Genomic DNA, 21,067 nt, shown 5'->3' with positions numbered 1-21,067 from the left:
TTTACTCTCTTTTCATATTGCTATTCACATTTCTTTGATGTTTTCGCTGAGAGTCAGACCTCAAACTTCAAGGGTTTACTTAAATTCCTTACAGACTGTACCCAGTATCGTCTATACACTCATTGCGGTTTACCTCTAGAGTTTTGGAAATTCCCATGTACTTATGTTAAAAATGTTTCAGAATGAATTTGTCTCTTAATAGATTGAATGCCTTGAGCGTGGGGACTGTGATTTGTCCATTTTAGAAAACCTCTATTATGCTTTGTATAATTGCCTTAAATGTAACAAGTGAATTTTGATAAATCTGCATAAATGGAGAGTAGTGAGGAAATTGCATGATGTTTATTTTCCATAGTATTGAAGCAGCAGTTGCTACTTTTGCTCAAGCCAGACCACCAGGAATTTATAAGGGTGATTATTTGAAAGAACTTTTTCGTCGCTATGGTGATATAGAGGAAGCACCACCCCCGCCTCTATTGCCAGATTGGTGTTTTGAGGATGATGAAGACGAAGATGAGGACGAGGATGGAAAAAAGGAATCAGAACCTGGGTCAAGTGCCTCCTTTGGCAAAAGGAGAAAAGAACGTTTAAAACTGGTAATGTTTAAAAATACTATTATAGTCTTTACCTTTTCTTCTACAGCTTCATTGAGACTTATGCAAATGGAATGTTAACTATGTTTGTTTAGCTAGATTTGTTAGATTATTTCATTCTGGTTATTTCCAAAGACTCTTGATAGCCATGGATCTTTGCCTTTTCTACAAGAAAAGTTTCAGTTATATAAATTCATCCTGTTTTTGTTTCTTAGGTAAACCAAAGAACTCTTAGATGTTAGATTGAGAATTTATTGTTTCTTTGCAAACTGTTGTGAGATTCTAACTAAATATGGAGTGAAAATTTTTACTGATGCTTTACAAAATTGTCCCATAGTTAAAATAACTTTGCATATGAATTCTGCTCCTTTCCATGGGTGATGTTTTCATATTTTTCTGTAAAGTTGAACTCAGAAGATTCTTATTTATTCTATAGCCAACTCCTGTTAATCTTCTAGAAATAAAAGGCCTAAGAAAAAACATTAGGCATTACCTTCTTTTCTCAGGAGGACAGGAGAGATGTTGAGAAGAAGATTGCTGGTTGTACTTGTACATACACAAGTAGATGGTGTAGGCCAAAGGGTAAAATCAGGGAAAGTGTGGCGGTAATTAATTGTTCATAAAGGTAATAATTAAGGTGTGTGAGATATCATGGTTGAGCAGTAAATCCCACAACTCATTTATTAGTATGCATTGACTGACAGGCAAGGAAGAAAATTCCTTGTTTTATGTAAATAATAAAATACAGTTATTTAGGGCTTAAAAAAATGTCTCTTGTTCGAAAAACATTGTTTTAATATGTATTTACACATTTCAAACTTCAAGACTCAGCGGCTACTGAAAGTGTAAATTGTTTTGAAACATAGAAATAATTTCAAAAATAACTTAGTTTTTTACTCTAACTCATTTTCTGGACTTAGATATCTGAAATTACTGAATCACATACCTAGAAAAATAAGAATCACATTCTAAAGAAAGTCTAATAGCATAATATGACATATAGATGATTACCCTCTTATCACTTCTGTGAGGGAATTCAACTGTATTTTTTAAGAATAACATTAATCATGAGCATATGCTTAATGTATTTTTGAATTATGATCTAGTATTTGAATGTGTAAAAGAGTTTAAAACAAACATTACTGTTTTTACAAAATAGGGTCAAGTTTGCGGCATTTATTTTTCTTTGCCATCAGAAGGTATCTTAAAAATGACATTTATTTTATAAACTTAAGCACCATTAAATCCCTATAATTGCAAATGAGCTCCAGCAGCATTAAGAGGAAACTAGCTAAGAAGAGCATGTTTCTTTAGGGGAATAAATGACATATAAAATAAAATCCCAAACCTAGTTTCTCCTGGTTTGTTTTGTCAGTTACTAAGAGGGGTGTTTAAAAATTACCCACTGTGATTGTGGATTTACCTATTTCTCCTTGTAGTTCTGTTAGATTTTGCTTTATATATATATATATATATATATATATATCTCTATCTCCTTTTTTTTTTTTTTTTTTTTTTGCGGTACGCGGGCCTCTCACTGTTGTGGCCTCTCCCGTTGCGGAGCACAGGCTCCGGACGCGCAGGCTCAGCGACCATGGCTCACGGGCCCAGCCGCTCCGCGGCATGTGGGATCTTCCCGGACCGGGGCACGAACCCGTGTCCCTTGCATCGGTAGGCGGACTCTCAACCACTGCGCCACCAGGGAAGTCCTGCTTTATATATTTTGAGGTGATATTTGGTTTATACAAATATGTATAAAAGATTATTTTATCTTTACAATGTCTTAACTTTTAGCATTGTAAAAGATCTGATATTTATATGGTAGTACAAGTGTTCTTTTGGATAGTGTTTGTATGGAAGACCTTGTATCTATCTTTTTACTTTCAGCCTTTATTAATCCTTTATTTAAGGTATGACTCTTATAAGCATCATGTTGCTGGGTTTTGTTTACCTAGTCATCAGTTTTTGCCTTATTGGAATATTTAGTCTATGTACATTTATTTTACTGATATAATTTAAACTTACTATCTCACTATTTGTTTTTTTTTTGTTTGATTTTGTTTATCCCACTTGTGGTATGGTCCTTTTTATCTTCCTTTCTTGCCTTAAAAAAAAAATTAATTAATTAATTTTTGGCTGCGTTGGGTCTTCGTCATTGGGTCTTCATTGCTGTGCGCAGGCCTCTTATTGTGGTGGCTTCTCTTGTTGCGGAACACGGGCTCTAGGCGCACGAGCTTCAGTAGTTGTGGCTCACGGGCTCTAGAGCGCAGGCTCGGTAGTTGTGGCTCACAGGCTTAGTTGCTCGGCGGCATGTGGGATCTTCCTGGACCAGGGATTGAACCCGTGTCCCCTGCATTGGCAGGCAGATTCTTAACCACTGCACCACCAGGGAAGTCCTCTTGCCTTCTTTATGTTTAATTATTTTTACCCTTCTGTCACCCCAACCCATGCTTGTTATACATTCCTTTACTGTTTTTTTAGTGGTTACCCAGTATTTCAGTATGCATCTTTGACTGTTGAAGTCTGGTAAATGTTAGTACTTTTGCCACTTTATAGATAATGCAAGAATCCAAGAACTTTTGAGTCCATTCATCTCTTACTGCCCTTTTGGTACTGTGTATTTTAATTCTCTCTATACTTTAAATCCCATAAGACATCATCATCATCATCATCATTATATGGTTAATATTCATTAGCTATACCCACATATTTATCCTTTCTGGTGCTCTTCATTTCTTTGCGTATTTTTGTGGTTCCATTTGCATAGTTTTCCTTCTAACTGAAGCACTCTCTTCAGTATTTTCTTTAATGTGGATCTGCTGTGACACATTGTTTCAGCATTTGTGTGAAAATGTCTTTATATACCCCATGATTTTAAGAACAGTTGTTCTTCAAAATCCAGATTCTAGAATTCTGGGTTGGTATGTTGAAGATATTATTCCATAATTCATTTCTGTTGAGAAGTTACTTCTTTGAAGAGAATTTCTTTTTGGTTTTGATTTTCAACAGTTTTACTATGATGTTTCTACCTGTGGTTTTCTTTGTATTTTTCCTGCTTCCTACTTACAGTGATTCTTGAAGTTATGATTGGATTTTTAAATCAGTTTTAGACAATTCTTGACCATTATCTCTTCAAATATTGTTTTAGATTCATTCTTTCCCCTTTCTCTTTCTACTCAATAGACCTTTTAAATATTATTATTTTTTAAAATGTCTCATATGTTCTTTTCTATATTCTCCACTTTTTTGTTTCATTTTTTCAGTCTGGTTATTTTTTTTCTGACCTATCTTCCAGTGTATTAATTCTCTCTGTAGCTTTGTCTAAGCTGCTGTTAAATTCATCCACTGAGTACTTAATTTCAGTTATTTTACTTTCACTTCTGGAATTTCAGTTTGAGTATCAAAGTAACTTTCAGTTCTCTGCTGGAATTCTGCATCTTGTCATTTAGGTTTTTGAATTATTAAGGCTATTTTATTTTATTTTGCTTTATTTTTAAATCTTTTGGCCATGTGGCTTGTGGGATCTTAGTTCTCTGACCATGGATTGAACCTGGGCCATGGCAGTGAAAACGCCGAGTCCTAACCACCGGACTGCCAGGGACTCCCTATTAAGCCTATTTTAAAGCCTGTGTCAGATAACTCTAGTATGTGGATACCCTCTGGATCCTTTTTTTAGTTTTTCTTCTTGTATTCATTTGATTTCTAGTCAACTGTAGGGTTTTTTTTGTTTTGTTTTTGTTTTAAATACCTGGGTATTTCTGCTTACTAGACATTATGTATGAAAAATTGGGGAAATAATTTAAGGTTCTGCATGCTGTTTTCTTCCTTCAGAGAAGATTTACCTTTGCTCCTACACAGGATTAGGAATAGAACATCTTAACTCAGTCAAGAATTGAACTGTTTAGAAGCTAGGCTTTAGTTTTGGGGGGCTGGTCTGTTTTTGATTCACCCCAGTTTTGTAGTGTGGCCCCTTGGGAATTCTAACTGAAATCCTGGAGCATTAAGCAGGACCCCTCTCCTTGGTGACCTGAACTCCAATTTTTGTTTTCCCATTTTTGTGATAAATGCTGAAAGTTCTGTTCAGTTTTGTAGCCTCTCAGCTACCATTTTGGAAACAGTACCTTTAGAGGAAAATCCTAGAGGAGAAAAGCTATGCCAGATGTCTGTCTCATCTCTCAGGGCTTCCCTTCCTTCTGAGTTCTTGGCCCTTCAGGTCCTTACTGCCTTTCTAATTCTCTGATATCTTAAAACAGGTGCTTTTAACATTTTTGTCTAGCATTTCTCATGGCTGCAAAATTTGTCTAAATAAACTAGTCTGCCATTGCCAAAAGCAGAATGCTTACCTTCTTTGTTTTTGGAGAAAGTAGTTAGATTTGATTTCTGACTGACAATGCAATGGTAATTTTCAAGAATATTTGAGCTTATACTTCCAAAGGTAGAGTTATGAAAAAAGAAAATTCTGAAGCCTTATGCATTTTGGTAGGTTTCTCCTCTTTTCAAATCATAACTAGTAAATACTAAAATTATTAAATATGTTTTTATTTATGAAAATAATATACTGACATTAAAGAAAATTTGAAAACAAATAATCCTTCAACTTTTACCCTACCACTGGCATTTTTGTTATCTTAAAAGAATTTCTCCACAATTACTTACCTATCTGTCTCTTTAAAAGTGTACACAAGTGACATACAGATCAATTTTCTTTGTAAAATAAAAATGTGAACATCTAGAAGTATATAGGGTAAGAAGTGAAGTTTTCTCTTTTCCTAGTACATACAGAACTACCTCATTCTTTTTGGCTAGCACCGAAGAGAATAGTTTATAAAAAGCAAACAGAACATTTCTTTAGAAGACAAGAGAGGATATCAATCCATAAAATAATGGCAAGCTATTATGAAGAAGAACCAGTTAGAGACCTTAGAAATGATAATAATAAAGAAAAATGTCAGTAGGTGGGTTGGATAGCAGACTGATGTTAGCTGTGGAGGAAATTATCAAGCTGGAAGATCTAGCTAAGAAATTCTTCCTGGATGTAGCACAAAAAGACAAAGAAATATGAGAAATAGTTTAGAGTTTTGTAGTGATCTATATGGATGATTTAATAGTATGAAAAGTCATAGAGGGGATGAATACAGTAAGGATATGAAGTGTCCATCTGAGGATAATTTTCTGTGGTACAGCAGGGCCAGGTCAGACTAGTGATTTTAAGCAGCTGGTGGGAGGTGACAAAAAGGACACAGTTGTGTTAGGGGTCCTCATTACCACCTCTGCTTTTGGAGATTCTCTAGGATTCAGCATATAGTTGTACTCACAGCTAAGATTTAACGCAGCTGTATACTAAGGATATCCTGCTGGATCATAAGTGACAAAGACAAGTGGAGTTTCGAAGAGTCCACGTGCAGGCTTCCTTATGCTCTCTCCTTCCCACGAGGGGTCGTACAGAGCTCACTCTTCCCACAGCAATGGAAATGCATCAGCGCATGTGTGATGTTTCTGTCTAGGAAAGCTCGTTAGAGTCTCAGTGCCCAAGGTTTTTATTCATGGTTGGTCATGTAGATAGCTTGTGCCTAGCGTGTATCAATATTCCAGAATCCCAGAAGGAAAACATTTGTTCAGCGTAAACTATTGCCTGTACAAATAGTTTAGGTGTGATGAACCAGCCTTATCAGCTGACTGAGAACACTGGGAGTCATGTTCCCAGATGCCATCCAGGGGCCAACCTTGCAAGCAGTCCTATCATGTTAACTCTTACCTGCACACTGGTACAGACCATTCAAGTAGTTTGGTTATGAGCAAAAAGGGTAACTAAGGGTGATTGCTTGATGCAGACATATTCAGAAAAGGCTTTTTAGTATGGAATAAACTCAAGCATATCTATTACTTGAGGATAAGGAGCTAGTGGAATCAGTGAAGTTGAAAATAAATGAAATGTTAGAGGAATTAATGATACAGCAATTTCTGAGGAGATTAAAGGGAATGAAGTTCAAGAGCAGATAGAGAAATAGGTCTTCAGCAAGAGGAGGGAAATCTCATCCTTAGCCCTGAGATTGTGATTTTTCCTCAGTAAATTTCAGCTGCCTGTGTGTGGAAGTGGAGATTAATGGTGGGTTGATACAAGGTCGGCTATATTTAGTATGGGTGTGATGGAAGGATCAGAGGGTAAAGAGTAAAGAGGATATCAGGTGAAGGGTAATTGAAGTAATCAGTGATAGGATCTAGGTTGAATAGGAAGTAAGGTCAGGATGGGGGAGCTGTTAGACTGGAAAGGGAGGAGTGAAGGATTGTTAGTCTTGGTGAAATTGAAAAGTGAGCTTAGTGAGAGTAAAAGAGTTAAGCTGTTTAATGAAAGAGGTCAGAAGAGCATATTGGTTTAGAATGTTGTGGGTACCCAGTCAATGTAAGTTGAGTTGATGAATCAAAAGGTGGAGCAGTCTGGAATGAGGATGATATGGCCATGGAGCAGGCTGTTCAAGTTAAGCACAGATGAGAGGATCATTAAAAAAGAAATTACAGGGCTTCCCTGGTGGCGCAGTGGTTGAGAGTCCACCTGCCATTGCAGGGGACGTGGGTTCGTGCCCCGGTCTGGGAGGATCCCACATGCCGCGGAGCGCCTGGGCCCGTGAGCCATGGCCGCTGAGCCTGTGCGTCCGGAGCCTGTGCTCCGCAACGGGAGAGGCCACAACAGAGGGAGACCCGCGTACCCCCCCAAAAAAAAAAAAAAAAAAGAAATTACAGAACTGTGAAGCTTAGGTTGTATGATGGGTCAGATTGTCTCAATGGATGTTAATGTTACCAATATAATGACAGAAGTTAGCATGGTGAGAAATACTGATGGTTTTGATGAATGTGCGGAAGTGACCAGAGGTCAATATATGAAGGATAGAGCATTTTATTAATTTAGATTATCTGGTTGCAATTAACAGAAACTAACTCAAACTAGCTTAAGTAATAAGAGGAATTTACTATGAGTAAATGGGTGCAGCTCAAGCGCAGGAATATAGCTGATTCCTTGTTTACCTGGGAGATTTCTGATTCTTTGTTTACGAGGGATATTTAATGTCCTATGTCTAAGCTTATGTGTTATAATTTTCGCCACATGCGGAGATTTTCTGGGTCCAAATTCCAGGTTACCAGAAGAGAGAACCTGATAGGTTCAGATAGAGTTAGGGTTTCACTCATGCTCCCATCAACTTTGGCTGGAGTGGCATGTTATCTTTCATGTCATGTAATATGGCTTGTGGGTGGGGAAGGCATCCCATCCACAAAGAGAGCCGTTGTGCAACCAACCACAGTGGATGTTTGCTCTACCTGACATCTAGCTGAGTGATGTAGCTGAATGAGTCTGAATGGAAGAGGAACTTGAAAGAGGCCGGGAAAGCGGTGAGGATATAAGAGAATTGTTTACACTACTACCATGGGACTTGGGCAGTAGGAGAATGAGTAGCTTTCACTTAAGAGAAAAGTGAGTGGTCTTCTTGGTGCAGAGCTAGCTTCTAGTTAAGACATGGGGTACAGGGTGTTCATGAAAAAGGTTGAGTTTACAGGGAAGGTTATTGGTAAAACTTAAAAAAAATTCTGTGCTATTAGTACCTTCAGAATAAAGATAACGCTTTCTTTTTTTAATTAGTATATACAAGATGTAATTTCATCAGGATATTGAAGTTATGAGTATCTCAGTTACTAAATATGTTAAAAAAACTTATCCACCTGGTTAAGCTTTCCTTTGAAAATTTTCTTTAGTTATTATATTTAATGGTAGAAATGGTTCTAAAACAGGAATTTCATTGGCTGATAAAGAGAGGTTATGGTGTAATAGGAGAGGAATGGTATTCTTTGATACTTTGGCTTATGGAACCTCTCTTTAAGGAAAACAAGGTAGATGACATTTTAGATAACTGTAAAATATGATTCAGAATTAGGGGCAAAAAATAGTCTGCTGGATTGACTTTAGGACTCTTCTAAGTTTGACAGGGATGTATGTGGACTAAGTATTGTGTTCCTTTTTTTTTTTCCTTCCCAACTAGTTCAGTTTGCCAAATCTTTGCCAGAATGTTCATCATTGTAGCTTGCAGACCCTATTTTTTATTCCCGAATTACGTTAACAGCTAGAGTTGTTTTATAGATATTTCTTGAGACTGATGCCAACCCTCTTATGGGTCTCAAAGTAATTGAATCAAGACTGTTTTTTTAGTCTTTAAAATTTCCAGGGGTGTTCTTTATTATTTGATATATAAATTCTCCATCTGCTTCACTTCTCTGTGATATTCTAAAAATATACTTGCTGTGAAATGGGTGAAATACAATAAGACATTTAATGTAGTTCTGAGTTAAAGAATTTAGATTAAAAATTCAGTGATGAGTAATATTTAGTTTTTATGTTGATACATCCAATGACTGTAGCTTAGCTGTTTTGTCTACTGTTATACTCTTATTCTAGTTTACAAAGGTACATATTGTAGGTTTTTATCTCAAAATCCAAACTCCATCAGTGACACAACTTCTCACCCCCTTCCCCAAATGAGACTCATTGGTGAATGGAGAATCATTGGTGAATGGTATAGTATAGACCTCAGTTCAAATTCTGTTTTTACCACTTGAATAAATTACATAAAATCTTTATGCCTCATTTAGTCATTTGTGAAATAAATATAATGCATGTACTTTTCAGAATTGTTATAAGGATTAGAGAAACTGTTTGTAAAATACCGCATACTTTGCCTGGCTCTGAGTAAATGGTAGGTAAGATATTATTGCTGTTATGATTACTGAGTAGTACCCATGGATGCTTTGACAGCATGATATAGACACTGGCCTGTATATGTACATTGAAAATCGTATGCTGGATTAAGGAAAACTAGTGTACAATCCCAGGGGAGTTTGTAGAACCTCCTGTAGCAGACCATTTGTTGCATGTATTTGCTCAGATTTCTGAAAATAAATGTATCTTTCAGTCTGGTCTTTGTAAATGGATTTGAACTCTAATGTATTTTTCTTTTCCTTTTATTTTCAGGGTGCTATTTTTTTGGAAGGCGTAACTGTTAAAGGTGTAACTCAAGTAACAACTCAACCAAAGTTAGGAGAGGTACAACAGAAGTGTCATCAATTCTGTGGCTGGGAAGGGTAATAAACATTTTCAATATTAATTAAAGTGTTAAATAAAATTTATTCTTATTCTGCAGTACTTAACATTAATGCAAACAGTGTCATAGCTTCTTTGCTCCTTGAAGTTTCTGTGTTTACATAGAGTTCTTAAAAACATGTTAAGCAAGAGTTTATCAGATTTTTCTCAAGATAAACAGTGTAATAACCAGACTTTTGAGTCAAAATTAGATGACTCACATGTCTTCCTAATGGAATAGAAAACTACTGTTGTCACTTTCTGGTATTTGTTTTGTGAGATTGATTCTACTGTTGCTGATTTTTTTATTATTATTAAAAAATATATATTATTGTTATTTTTTGGCTACATTGGGTCTTTGTTGCTGTGCGCAGGCTCTCTCTACTTGCAGCGAGTGGGGGCTCTTCGTTGTGGTGTGCGGGCTTCTCATTGTCGTGGCTTCTCGTTGCGGAGCACGGGCTTCAGAAGTTGTGGCATGCAGGCTCAGTAGTTTTGGCTTGTGGGCTCTAGAGCGCAGGCTTAGTAGCTGTAGGCGCAGGCTTAGTAGCTGTGGTGCACGGGCTTAGTTGCTCCGCGGCATGTGGGATCAGGGCTCGAACCCGTGTCCACTGCATTGGCAGGCGGATTCTTAACCACCGCGCCACAAGGGAAGTCCCACTGTTGCTGATTAATGTTTTAGTTGCCCTTATCATTTTATTAAGAGAGAAGAGGTGAAACTTGAATGTGCCTCATTTTCCAGTTTTTCTGTCATCAGAAACCTGGGAGAATCAGCTTTAAATATGTTCTGCCCCTTACCATGACTTGAAGATATTTGTCAGACATTTCATGGGAGAGGATTCAAGAGAGAGTTCACTGCTCGTTGCTCTCAGGTCTTGGTCTATGGTCATTTCTGTTGATCATTGCTATCTGTGGCAGAAAATTGTAATACAGCTGGAACATGATGAAACAGGATTATTGTTAAAAATTCCTAATATAAAGAACTTTTGGACTGGTATACATACAGATCAATAAACTAGAAATAATTTTAACTAAAAAATGTAAATGATGAAGTGCTATCAGTTTTAGTATTCTGTTAAACCCTTGTCAGTGTACTTTAATCTCGACCTGAATTTCTCCTGTTCTGTCGCTTCTGGGTATCTTTTGAGGAGAAACTTGCTAACCCTGCAAAGTTATGCCAAGCTGGCAGTGTCGTGATGGAGGAATATGGGGTCTAGAGCAATGTAAGATAGTCAAGGCAAGATTTAAACTTCTTCCTGAAGTAAAAGACTTGTAGATATACAAAGACTTGTAAACAGTATGTGCTTTACTGTTTAGATCATGTGTATTAATATTTAAAAATTAGTCCGATAGTCATAGTTTGCAGTGGCAATTATGATCCTGTTAACTTGAGTTCTAAAATGTCCAGAAAATGATAACCTTTTGGTAGCATTTTTGTGAAAGCTGATATTATTCCAATTGACATTAATCTCATGATAGGGAAAACATTGTGCTAAATGTGTGATTCAGGTGAGCTTGGTTTAAGGCATGTATTGCTTTGTATGGACACCAGCCATAATAGTAATATAGTGTTCTTCTTTAAGGTCTGGATTCCCTGGAGCACAGCCTATTTCCATGGACAAGCAAAATATTAAACTTTTGGAGCAGAAGCCATATAAAGTAAGCTGGAAAGCAGATGGTACGCGGTAAGTTAGATTTCTTAAAAAATTGACTAATAACCCGAATGCTTGAAGAATATTGCTTTGTTGTTAGAGAAGGTTTGTACTCCTGGGAGTGACTTGAGCAGCAAAATAAGCATGTTTCATATATCATATAGTTTTTGTTTTGTTAGTATTCTTAGCTGTGTACTACAATTATAACTCTCATTCTGCTTAATTTTTGGTTTCAGAGTTATGTTAGTTTGACATGAATCTGTACCAAATTTAAATCTGGAAGTATTTTTTCTTAATAATATTGTGCTTTTTGGTATGCTTGCTGCCTGCCACCTTGTCTTTAATGGTGTTGGACACTTCTAAAATTAACAGATGTATTATCAGTTTATAATCTAAAAATTACCAGGTCTCCTTGATTCACTCTGTATTTTGTTTCTTCGATAATTTTCTTTTTCTCTTAATCCTTGCTAATACTTTTTGTAATTTTATACACTCTTAAGGTTGTTGTATTCTTATAACAAAGCTTAGCTTCAAGTTTCATATTCCTACATTTAAAAATATTTATTAGTATTAAAGCATAAAGTTGCTTCCTCAATAACATTAAACTTTTTCTTTCTCTTTTGTAATCCATTTTTTATAGCTTTGCTATATTATTTATTCATTCAGCAAATGTTATAATAATTGAAATAACAGATTAATATAGAACTCTTATTAACTTTTTCGTAATGAAGAAAATGTTTTAGAATAATCAGGAGTGCATGTATATATATGCATGTATGTATGTATAGTATATGCATATATGTATATATACACATGCAATGTATACATATACACACATATATGAACATATATGTACATATATAGATATTAATATAGAAGTCCTATTAACTTTTTCATAGTGAAGAAAATGTTTTAGAACAATTAGGAGTGTATGTATTATATATACAAACACACACATATAATTAGAATAATGAGGAGTGCATGTATATATATACGCACATGCACACACATGTATGTACACTTTAGTTTTTTTTCCAGATTTATTGAGATATAATTTGACATGACATTATGTAAGTTTAAGGTGTACAACTTGTTGATTTGATGCACTTATATATTGCAAAGTGGTTACTGCTGTAGTGTTAGCTGACATCTCTTTCACTTCTCATAATTACCATTTCTTTTTTGTGGTGAGAACATTTAAGATCTGTTGTTGTAGCAATTTTCAAGTATGTAATACAGTTTTTTTAACTATAATTACCATGTTGTGCATTAGATCCTCAGAACTTATTTGTCTTATAACTGGCAGTTTGTACCCTTTGACCAGTACCTCCCCATTTTCCCTACTCCTTAAGCTCCTGGTAACCACCATTCTAGGCTCAGTTTCTATGAGCTTTTTAGATTCCGCATATAAGTGATATCATACAGTATCTGTCTTTCTGTCTGACTTATTTCACCTGGCATAATGCCCTCAAATTCTATCTATGTTGTCACAAATGACAGGATTTCCTTCTTTCTCATGGCTGAATAATACTCCATTGTGTATATATATCTATATATACATATATATACATACCACATCTTCTTTGTTTATCTATTTATTCATTTCTTGGTGGATACTTAGGTTATTTTCATATCTTGGCTATTGTGAATAATGTTGCAATGAAAATGGGAAAGAAGGTATATCTCTTTAAGATCTGCTTTTCACATTTTTAATTTTTTTTTTTTTTTTTTTTTGCGGTACGCGGGCCTCTCACTGTTGTGGCCTCTCCCGTTGCGGAGCACAGGCTCCGGACGCGCAGGCCCAGTGGTCACGGCTCACGGGCCCAGCCGCTCCGCGGCATGTGGGATCTTCCCGGACCGGGGCACGAACCCGTGTCCCCTGCATCGGCAGGCGGACTCTCAACCACTGCGCCACCAGGGAAGCCCCCTGTGTTCCTTTTTTTTTATCATGGAGAAGGGAGACAAACAAGGAGTGATTAAAAGTCAATCAGAAGCACTGTTTACTGATCTAAAGCTATAGCGGATGATATCTGGTAGTAAACTGGTTAAAAAGAGAAAGTAACAGAACTCATTTTACTCCTTCTCCAAGCCCAAATCTGACTTGGACCCCCCATTATATAAAACAGACAAAAGTGGGGCTGCTTCGGTTGGTGAACATTTTGGGGCAGCATGTGGGGTTGCACTCTGGGTGGTCTCTAAGGTCACCATGGAACTTTTTTAGGGCAGCAGTTCCCAAACGCCATTGGATGTTTGGGTTATGTTATCATCATGATTGTATTACCATCATATTAAGCTTGCATTAAAAAAAAATTTTAGAGATCCAAATTCAGTAGACCTTAGTAGGCTTTGAGAATTTGTGTTTTTGAAAGCAGCCCTAGCTGATTCTGATTTCCAGCCAGGTTCGGGAGCCATGGCCTTTAGTGCCGGTTGAACACAGTTTAAAAATCAGTGACTAAACCAGAGAAGTGTCTAGCCAGCCACTGAGTTAAGGATACAGCTGAGAATTTGTCCATTAATTGATTAAAGGAGATTCATGTAAAATGTTTATTATTATGGCATTCAATAAACGTTAGTTATTGGTGTCATAGTTTAAGACTCCTTGGAAAATCATTTTTACATGGTAACCAACATTTGGTTTCTCAGAATACATTCAGAATTCTCTTAGGGTGTGAGTTAGTTATCGTACAAGAAGAAAAGTAGGTATAGGACAAAAACAATCTAATATTTTTAAATCAAACTTTTGAGATACATGTCAGCTAGTCACATCTTTAGGATTTACTAAAGGATAGAAAGTTCCTTTAAATATTAGTTTATTTAATTAAGCTACTTATCAATGTGAGAGTTACTACTTTTTAATAGAGGTACTATCTCTGAAATGGTACTTAAGGATAAAAATCAACTGAATTCATTACCAAATCTGGCTAGAGAACTCTTAGAGCTAAACGGATATAGGTAAAACCTCTGTTGCAAACATTGGTGCAATCCCTGATTAGAATTTGGGGTTGCCCATATTCTAGGGGTAGCAAGCATCTGGAACTTCGAAACATTAAAAAAAAATCCTTTTTTTGTTAATATTTCTAAATACATATATTTTAAAAGAGAGCTAGGCTACAGGACCCAAATATATGAGAAGAATAATATTTATTCATACAGTCAGCAAATATTTATTGAACATCTACCATATGCCAGAGGTTTTGCTGGACTTAGCAGGTAATTAGAACTAACCTGTTTAATATGATTATTTTTATTTTTTAATCTTAAGATGAGCATTTTCCGTTTTTAGAACATACTTTAAAAGATAAGCTGGGACGAAGTGAGAGAGCGGCATGGACTTATATACACTACCAAATGTAAAATAGATAGCTAGTGGGAAGCAGCCGCATAGCACAGGGAGATCAGCTGGGTGCTTTGTGACCACCTAGAGGGGTGGGGTAGGGAGGGTGGGAGGGAGATGCAAGAGGGAGGGGATATGGGGATATATGTATACGTAGAGCTGATTCACTTTGTTATAAAGCAGAAACAAACACACCGTTGTCAAGCAATTATACTCCAATAAAGATGTTAAAAAAAAAGATATTAATTGCTGCCAAGATAAAATTGTTTGCTCTCTTTTATTGAGGCATTGGACTGTTTCCAGTTTTTTCTTTTATAAATAACTCCTTATACCCATCTTGATATAGCTTATGATGAAAATAATATTACTTGGATAAAGAGTATGGAAACTTCTAAACTCCTTGATACCTCTTGCCAAAAGTTGTACGTTACACCCCCAAACACTGTTGCCTGAAAGAGCCCATTTCACTGCATTCTTGGCAGTTTGGGGTAGTTTCATTTAGTATAAATAATAATGTGGCCAGGTTGACAGTTGGGAAATGAAATTTGTTATTGATTTAATTAGCGTTTTGGGAAACATCAGTCGATTACACAAGTTTCTTTTGTATTTTGGCTATGGCACAAATTATATTTTAACAGATAACACGTATTGAGCACTTAGGTATACTAGACATCAGTCTGAGTATTTTATACAGAATATCTCATGTACTGTGCACAACTCTGTGAGGTATAGGTACTATTATTATCCTCCTTTTATGAATTAGGAAAATGAGGCATGTAAAGGCAAGTGAGTTTTCCAAGCCCGCACAGTTATGTTAGTTACAGGACTGGGATTTGAATGTGGGTGGTCTGGCTCCAGAGCCTAGGATCTTTACCATGGTCTTGCTTTATACATGTATTTTTTCCTGTGTTGCCAGATATTGTCTTCATTATTCTTTTTCACTATTTCTTTGGTTATTTTTACTGTTTTACTCTTACAGGTGAATTTTTATCTTAAAATACGCTTATTCTGGTGATGTCTTCCTTATATAGGGAGAGGAAAAGTTCTCCCCGTGAGAACTTTTATCCCACACCTTGGGATGATCAATGTTAAGAGTTGGAGGTTTGGTTCTCTGGACTCTATGCCTCCATCTTCCTGCCTGCTGCCGCCTTCCCTCACTGCCTGATCCTCCATATAAATGGATACGATATATGCTGTTCTGTTATAAACTGTAGAAAACTTTATCAGGTTTCCTTCAAATCGCTTTGTGATGGTAATTGGAATTGCATTGCACCTTTCACGTAATGGGAAAATCAGTATCTTTGGAGAAATAATATTTATTGCTTTAGTAGATAACTATGAAGCTACTATAGGAGTTAGAAGGTCTCAAAGATGATACAAGACACTGTGTAAACAAAATACAATTCCTGCCCTTGAAGCAGCTTTAAGATGCAGTAAGAGATGTAGTAGAAGTATGTATAGTACAAAGCAGAATAAATAAGGAGAGGTAACAAAGAACTGCTAAGGAGCATTATTTGATATTCCATATGAAATATGAGTGCTCATTTTGATTTTAGGAGTATAATAATGGGTGTCCTAGATGGTTGTTTACCTTTGATAATGGAATAAAGAAGAGATACAGACCCATTTGTTATTTAGTATTGCATAGTGCTACTGACCTCACTGGCGGACATTTGCCCCGACTCCCATCTCAGCTCTAGAGCTATCTCTTGGATGAGATGTTAAGGGGATTTTCATACTTATTTTTTCATAATTCCACTATCCTTTAAGAAATGGTTATTTGCTCACATGCTGTAGTCCATTATGTGTGATTGTAGAAATGCTAAGTACTAGAGAAAACAAATCTGTTCCTCTCTGTGAATCAGTGAAAAATTGTTTGAAAGAATTGTAATTGATCTTTTAAGAATGTGTGCCCTATACAAAAGAAAATCAAAAGTAATCAGCCAGGTCACGGGGCAAATGTAAAATAAAAGAAAGCCTTTGGAATATTTCTTCTGGTCTTCTCTTCTCATGAAGACTGATGGTTTTATAAAAACAAAATGATTTTCACACCTTTCAGCCCCTTTGATATGTAAGTGCTACCCATACCATTTTAAGTGGCTTTAACATTTTATTCCAGATCAAGGTAAATCTGAGTAATCAATGTGGCTTTTTACTCTCTCCCATGGAAGACCAGGTAAAAGGATACTGTATTTTACATACTTAACTTGTGCATGGCTATGAAGTTCTAAAAAGCATAACCTGTAACATTCATGGTAGTTAGTGCAAATGAATATATCATTTGATTTTATACTTTGAAGTGTAATGATACTCTGTATTCTCATTATAAACAGAGCTACTTAATCTAAAAGTAACTAATTAAAATAACCAACAGAGGCTTCTTAGCCTCAGAACAGATAGATTCATGAGATTTGTTAACCAGTATTGGAACTAATTACCTGATTTGTGCAATGAATAGTAATTTTGCAGTATTCTGTTACCTTGAAAGATTTTCAGATCCTCTTAATTAGGTCAAGATCAATGAATATGTCTATACCTTACTAAACATTTTCCATTATTAATAGTTGTGAGTTTTTCTAACTTGGAATATATATATATATGTAAAATGTCTTTTTTTTGGTTTCTTTTGTGATTCTGGTCACAAAATGAAAAAGTTTAATGAAAAAATGATAGTGACTTTAAAAATACTTTTCCTCATTATAAAATTACTTTGTATTCATTGTGGAAAACTTAGAAAGTGAAGATAAGGAAAAGAAAAAAATGAAAAGCAGCCATAATCTCACCAGTTAGAGATGTTGCTGCTAATGTTGGTGTGTCTCTGTCTATATATATCATTTTGTTAAGTGAAAATGAATTCATTCCACAGTATTTTTTGGTGTATATTATGTATGCCAGGTACCATTCTAGATGCTGGGCATTACAGTGGTCCCTGCCATAATGGAGCCTCTATTAGGGGAAATATGTTTTCTACTTAAACTGTTTAGTATCTATGATTTTCAGTTTAGTAATCTGCTATTTTTTTTTTTTTTTTTTTTTTTTTTTGGCGGTACGCGGGCCTCTCACTGTTTGGCCTCTCCCGTCGCGGAGCATAGGCTCCGGACGCGCAGGCTCAGCGGCCATGGCTCACTGGCCCAGCCGCTCCGCGGCATGTGGGATCTTCCCGGACCGGGGCACGAACCCGTGTCCCCTGCATCGGCAGGCGGACTCTCAACCACTGCGCCACCAGGGAAGTCCAGTAATCTGCTGTTTTTAATTAATGCTCCTAAATATTTTTCTATTTTATTAAACATTTTCCTATTCGATGACTAAAATAAAATTGTTTATTAAGGTAATCCTTGTTTATGGTTAAATAAATCAAGTAATACTGGAGATCCCTTCCATATCCCCTCCTTCTGTCTATCAGTATTACTCCCTAAAGGCAACCACTTTTTTTTTTCCCACATTATTGCGATATTTGCTTTATTGTGGTGGTCTGGAAATGAACCCGCAATATCTCTGAGGTCTAACGCAACTTCTTTTAACCTTTTTTTTCTTTTAATTTTTGAATTTAATTTATTTTTTTATACAGCAGGTTCTTATTATTATCCATTTTATACATATTAGTGTATATATGTCAATCCCAGTCTCCCAATTCATCTCACCACCCCCACCCTCCCCACCACTTTCCCCCCTTGGTGTCCATACATTTGTTCTCTACATCTGTGTCTCTATTTCTGCCCTGCACACTGGTTCATCTGTACCATTTTTGTAGGTTCCACATATATGCGTTAATATACAATATTTGTTTTCCTCTTTCTGACTTCACTCCACTCTGTATGACAGTCTCTAGATACATCCACATCTCGACAAATGACCCAATTTCGTTCCTTTTTATGGCTGAGTAATATATGTACCACATCTTCTTTATCCATTCATCTGTCGATGGGCATTTAGGTTGCTTCCATGACCTGGCTATTGTAAATAGTGCTGCAGTGAACATTGGGGTGCATGTGTCTTTTTGCATTATGGTTTTCTCTGGGTATATGTCCAGTAGTGGGATTGCTGGGTCATATGGCAGTTCTAGTTTTAGTTTTTTAAGGAACCTCCGTACTGTTCTCCATAGTGGCTGTATCAATCTACATTCCCACCAACAGCGCAAGCGGGTTCCCCTTTCTCCACACCCTCTCCAGCATTTGTTGTTTGCAGATTTTCTGATGATGCCCATTCTAACTGGTGTGAGGTGATACCTCATTGTAGTTTTGATTTGCATTTCTCTAATAATTAGTGATGTTGAGCAGCTTTTCATGTGCTTCTTGGCCACCTGTATGTCTTCTTTGGAGAAATGTCTATTTAGGTCTTCTTCCATTCTTTGATTGGATTGTTTGTTTTCTTTAATATTGAGTTGCATGAGCTGTTTATATATTTTGGAGATTAATTGTCCGTTGATTCATTTGTAAATATTTCCTCCCATTCCGAGGGTTGTCTTTTCATCTTGTTTGTTTGTAGTTTCCGTTGCTTTGCGAAAGCTTTTGAGTTTCATTAGGTCCCGTTTGTTTATTTTTGTTTTTATTTCCATTACTTTTTTTTTATACTTATTTTGTGGTTATCCTCAGATCTCTAAATAATATGTTTATGTTGCTGTTTATTAATTAACTTTAGGTGAGTTCCTAATGTGGTCATGAGGATGTGGCTTACCAGTACCTCTGTTCCCACCTGTCTTTTCTTCTAGTTTCTCATCATAGGTAAACTATTATTGTTAGTTCTCTTCATCAATCATGCCTGTATATTTAATCTTCCCTTTATCCTAATAACCCTAATGTAGTGTTTCTTAACTCTTGTTAAGATGCGGACTTTAGAGTTCTCTGTCTTCCATCTACTTCTGTTATGTCAGCTCTAACTTTAATATTGTCAACTCTGTTTACATTTACATGCTGTTTGTTAAACATAGGGTTTTGTTTTATATAAGTGTATGGTTGTTTTAAATGGTGAAAAATACTTAAAATTTTTTTTTCTCACTGGAACTATCATTTAGATTAGTGGAAAGGAATAGATTTCCTTTTTCATGGCATGAAAAGAAATCACTCTGATATTTCAAACACACAGGAATTTAATACATAGAATTGGTTACAAAGGCATTGAGAGGATGGAGAAGCCAAAGGGTCACCTGGAGTTCAGCAGGCTGCTAGTGCCTCTGGTTGGAGCCTGGTTAGCACTTGCTGCCCAGGTGCTGGAGGAGGTAATATACTGCCTGTCTGGCCGCTGCTCTGGGACCACTCACCACTGCTGCACAGCAGCCCTTCCCAGGGGGCTCTCCCCTAAGAAGCTGTGCCGTCATCTGGTGACTGCTGCCTTCAGTGCTGCTACAGATGCTGCCAGAAGCAGATCAATAGGTTTTTCCCTTCCTCTTTTTTTCTAATCTCCTTCCAGAGAGCTGGCAAGGGAGTCTGGGAAGTGTTATATTGCTTACTTCTCAAACCAGGATCCACTGAGCACACAACTGCAGGGATGGAGCTGACCACCAAAGACAGCCAACTTGCCCAGAGTTCAAAGTCATGCCTTCTCTGCCACATCAAGTAGAATGTTTCTTTTGTTGAGTTTAAATAGGTTCTTTTTTACTCGAATAATTGCCTTTACTCTATAATCAAGTTTTTTCAAGGTTTTAGTCATTCTGTTTCTTCTTTCAATTACTTTTTGTTATCCCAAAGACTTCTCTTTTAGAGCTTTCTATGATTTCTAGCCTGTGTATAAAGCTCTGGTCCCAACTTTTATCCTGGTTGGATGTAGCTTTCTGGATTCCATGTTTTTCTTTCTTCCCCTCTGCTTCCTTCCTTCCTTCCTTCCTTTCTTTTCTGTCACTTTGCAGGGATACCTCCTTAACTCACTTCCTAAGAAAGTATGTACAGGAAGTAACCCATAAGCATGCTTAGGTGTATGAACATGCTGATGCTCTTGTCCTGAATTTAGTAATTTGCTTGTGTATAAAATTTTAGATTAGAAATGATTTTCCCTAAGAATATTAAAAACGTTACTTCAATTTCTTCTGTTAACCTCTGCCACTGATAAAAGGTGTGATATTATTCTGATTCTAGTGCCTTGGAAGTGGTTTGCCCCTGGAAACTTAGAATTTTCTCTTTATTCTTGTCCTAAAATTTCCCAGTGATGTCTAATTATGTGGGTCGCCATTGCCCCCCAACCTTCCCATTCATTGGTACTTGGTGATCTCTTTGAATCTGAAAACCTGGGTTCTTCCATTCAGGGTAATTTTATCTTATCTCTGATATTTTATTTCCTCTCTCTCTCTTTTTTCTTTTTTCTCTTTTTTCCTTCTAGACCTACTGTTGGTTGTTACACCACCTAGATTCTTAGATTCTTCTTCTTCTCTTATCTTTTC

At 36.5% G+C, this 21,067-nt stretch overlaps 1 protein-coding gene across 4 annotated transcripts in view; it reads left to right on the top strand.

Moving 5' to 3' along the window:
* The window catches only part of RNGTT (RNA guanylyltransferase and 5'-phosphatase), a 250,474-nt gene that overhangs the window by 19,734 nt on the left and 209,673 nt on the right, over positions 1-21,067 (top strand). For all 4 annotated transcript variants that reach the window (XR_013830869.1, XM_079939773.1, XM_079939771.1 and 1 more), the window contains exons 6-8: positions 356-596; positions 9,607-9,716; positions 11,295-11,396. Coding sequence is in view for 3 of the 4 variants with exons in the window: in XM_079939773.1 (XP_079795899.1) it covers positions 356-596; positions 9,607-9,716; positions 11,295-11,396 (453 nt within the window). In the remaining variant the exon portion in view is untranslated. The remainder of the gene's footprint in view (positions 1-355; positions 597-9,606; positions 9,717-11,294; positions 11,397-21,067) is intronic.

Source organism: Stenella coeruleoalba, assembly GCF_951394435.1.
Source record: "Stenella coeruleoalba genome assembly, chromosome: 12".
NCBI lineage: Eukaryota > Metazoa > Chordata > Mammalia > Artiodactyla > Delphinidae > Stenella > Stenella coeruleoalba.
The sequence above is the reverse complement of the archived record's forward strand: the minus strand, read 5'-3'. Positions and strand labels throughout refer to the sequence as shown.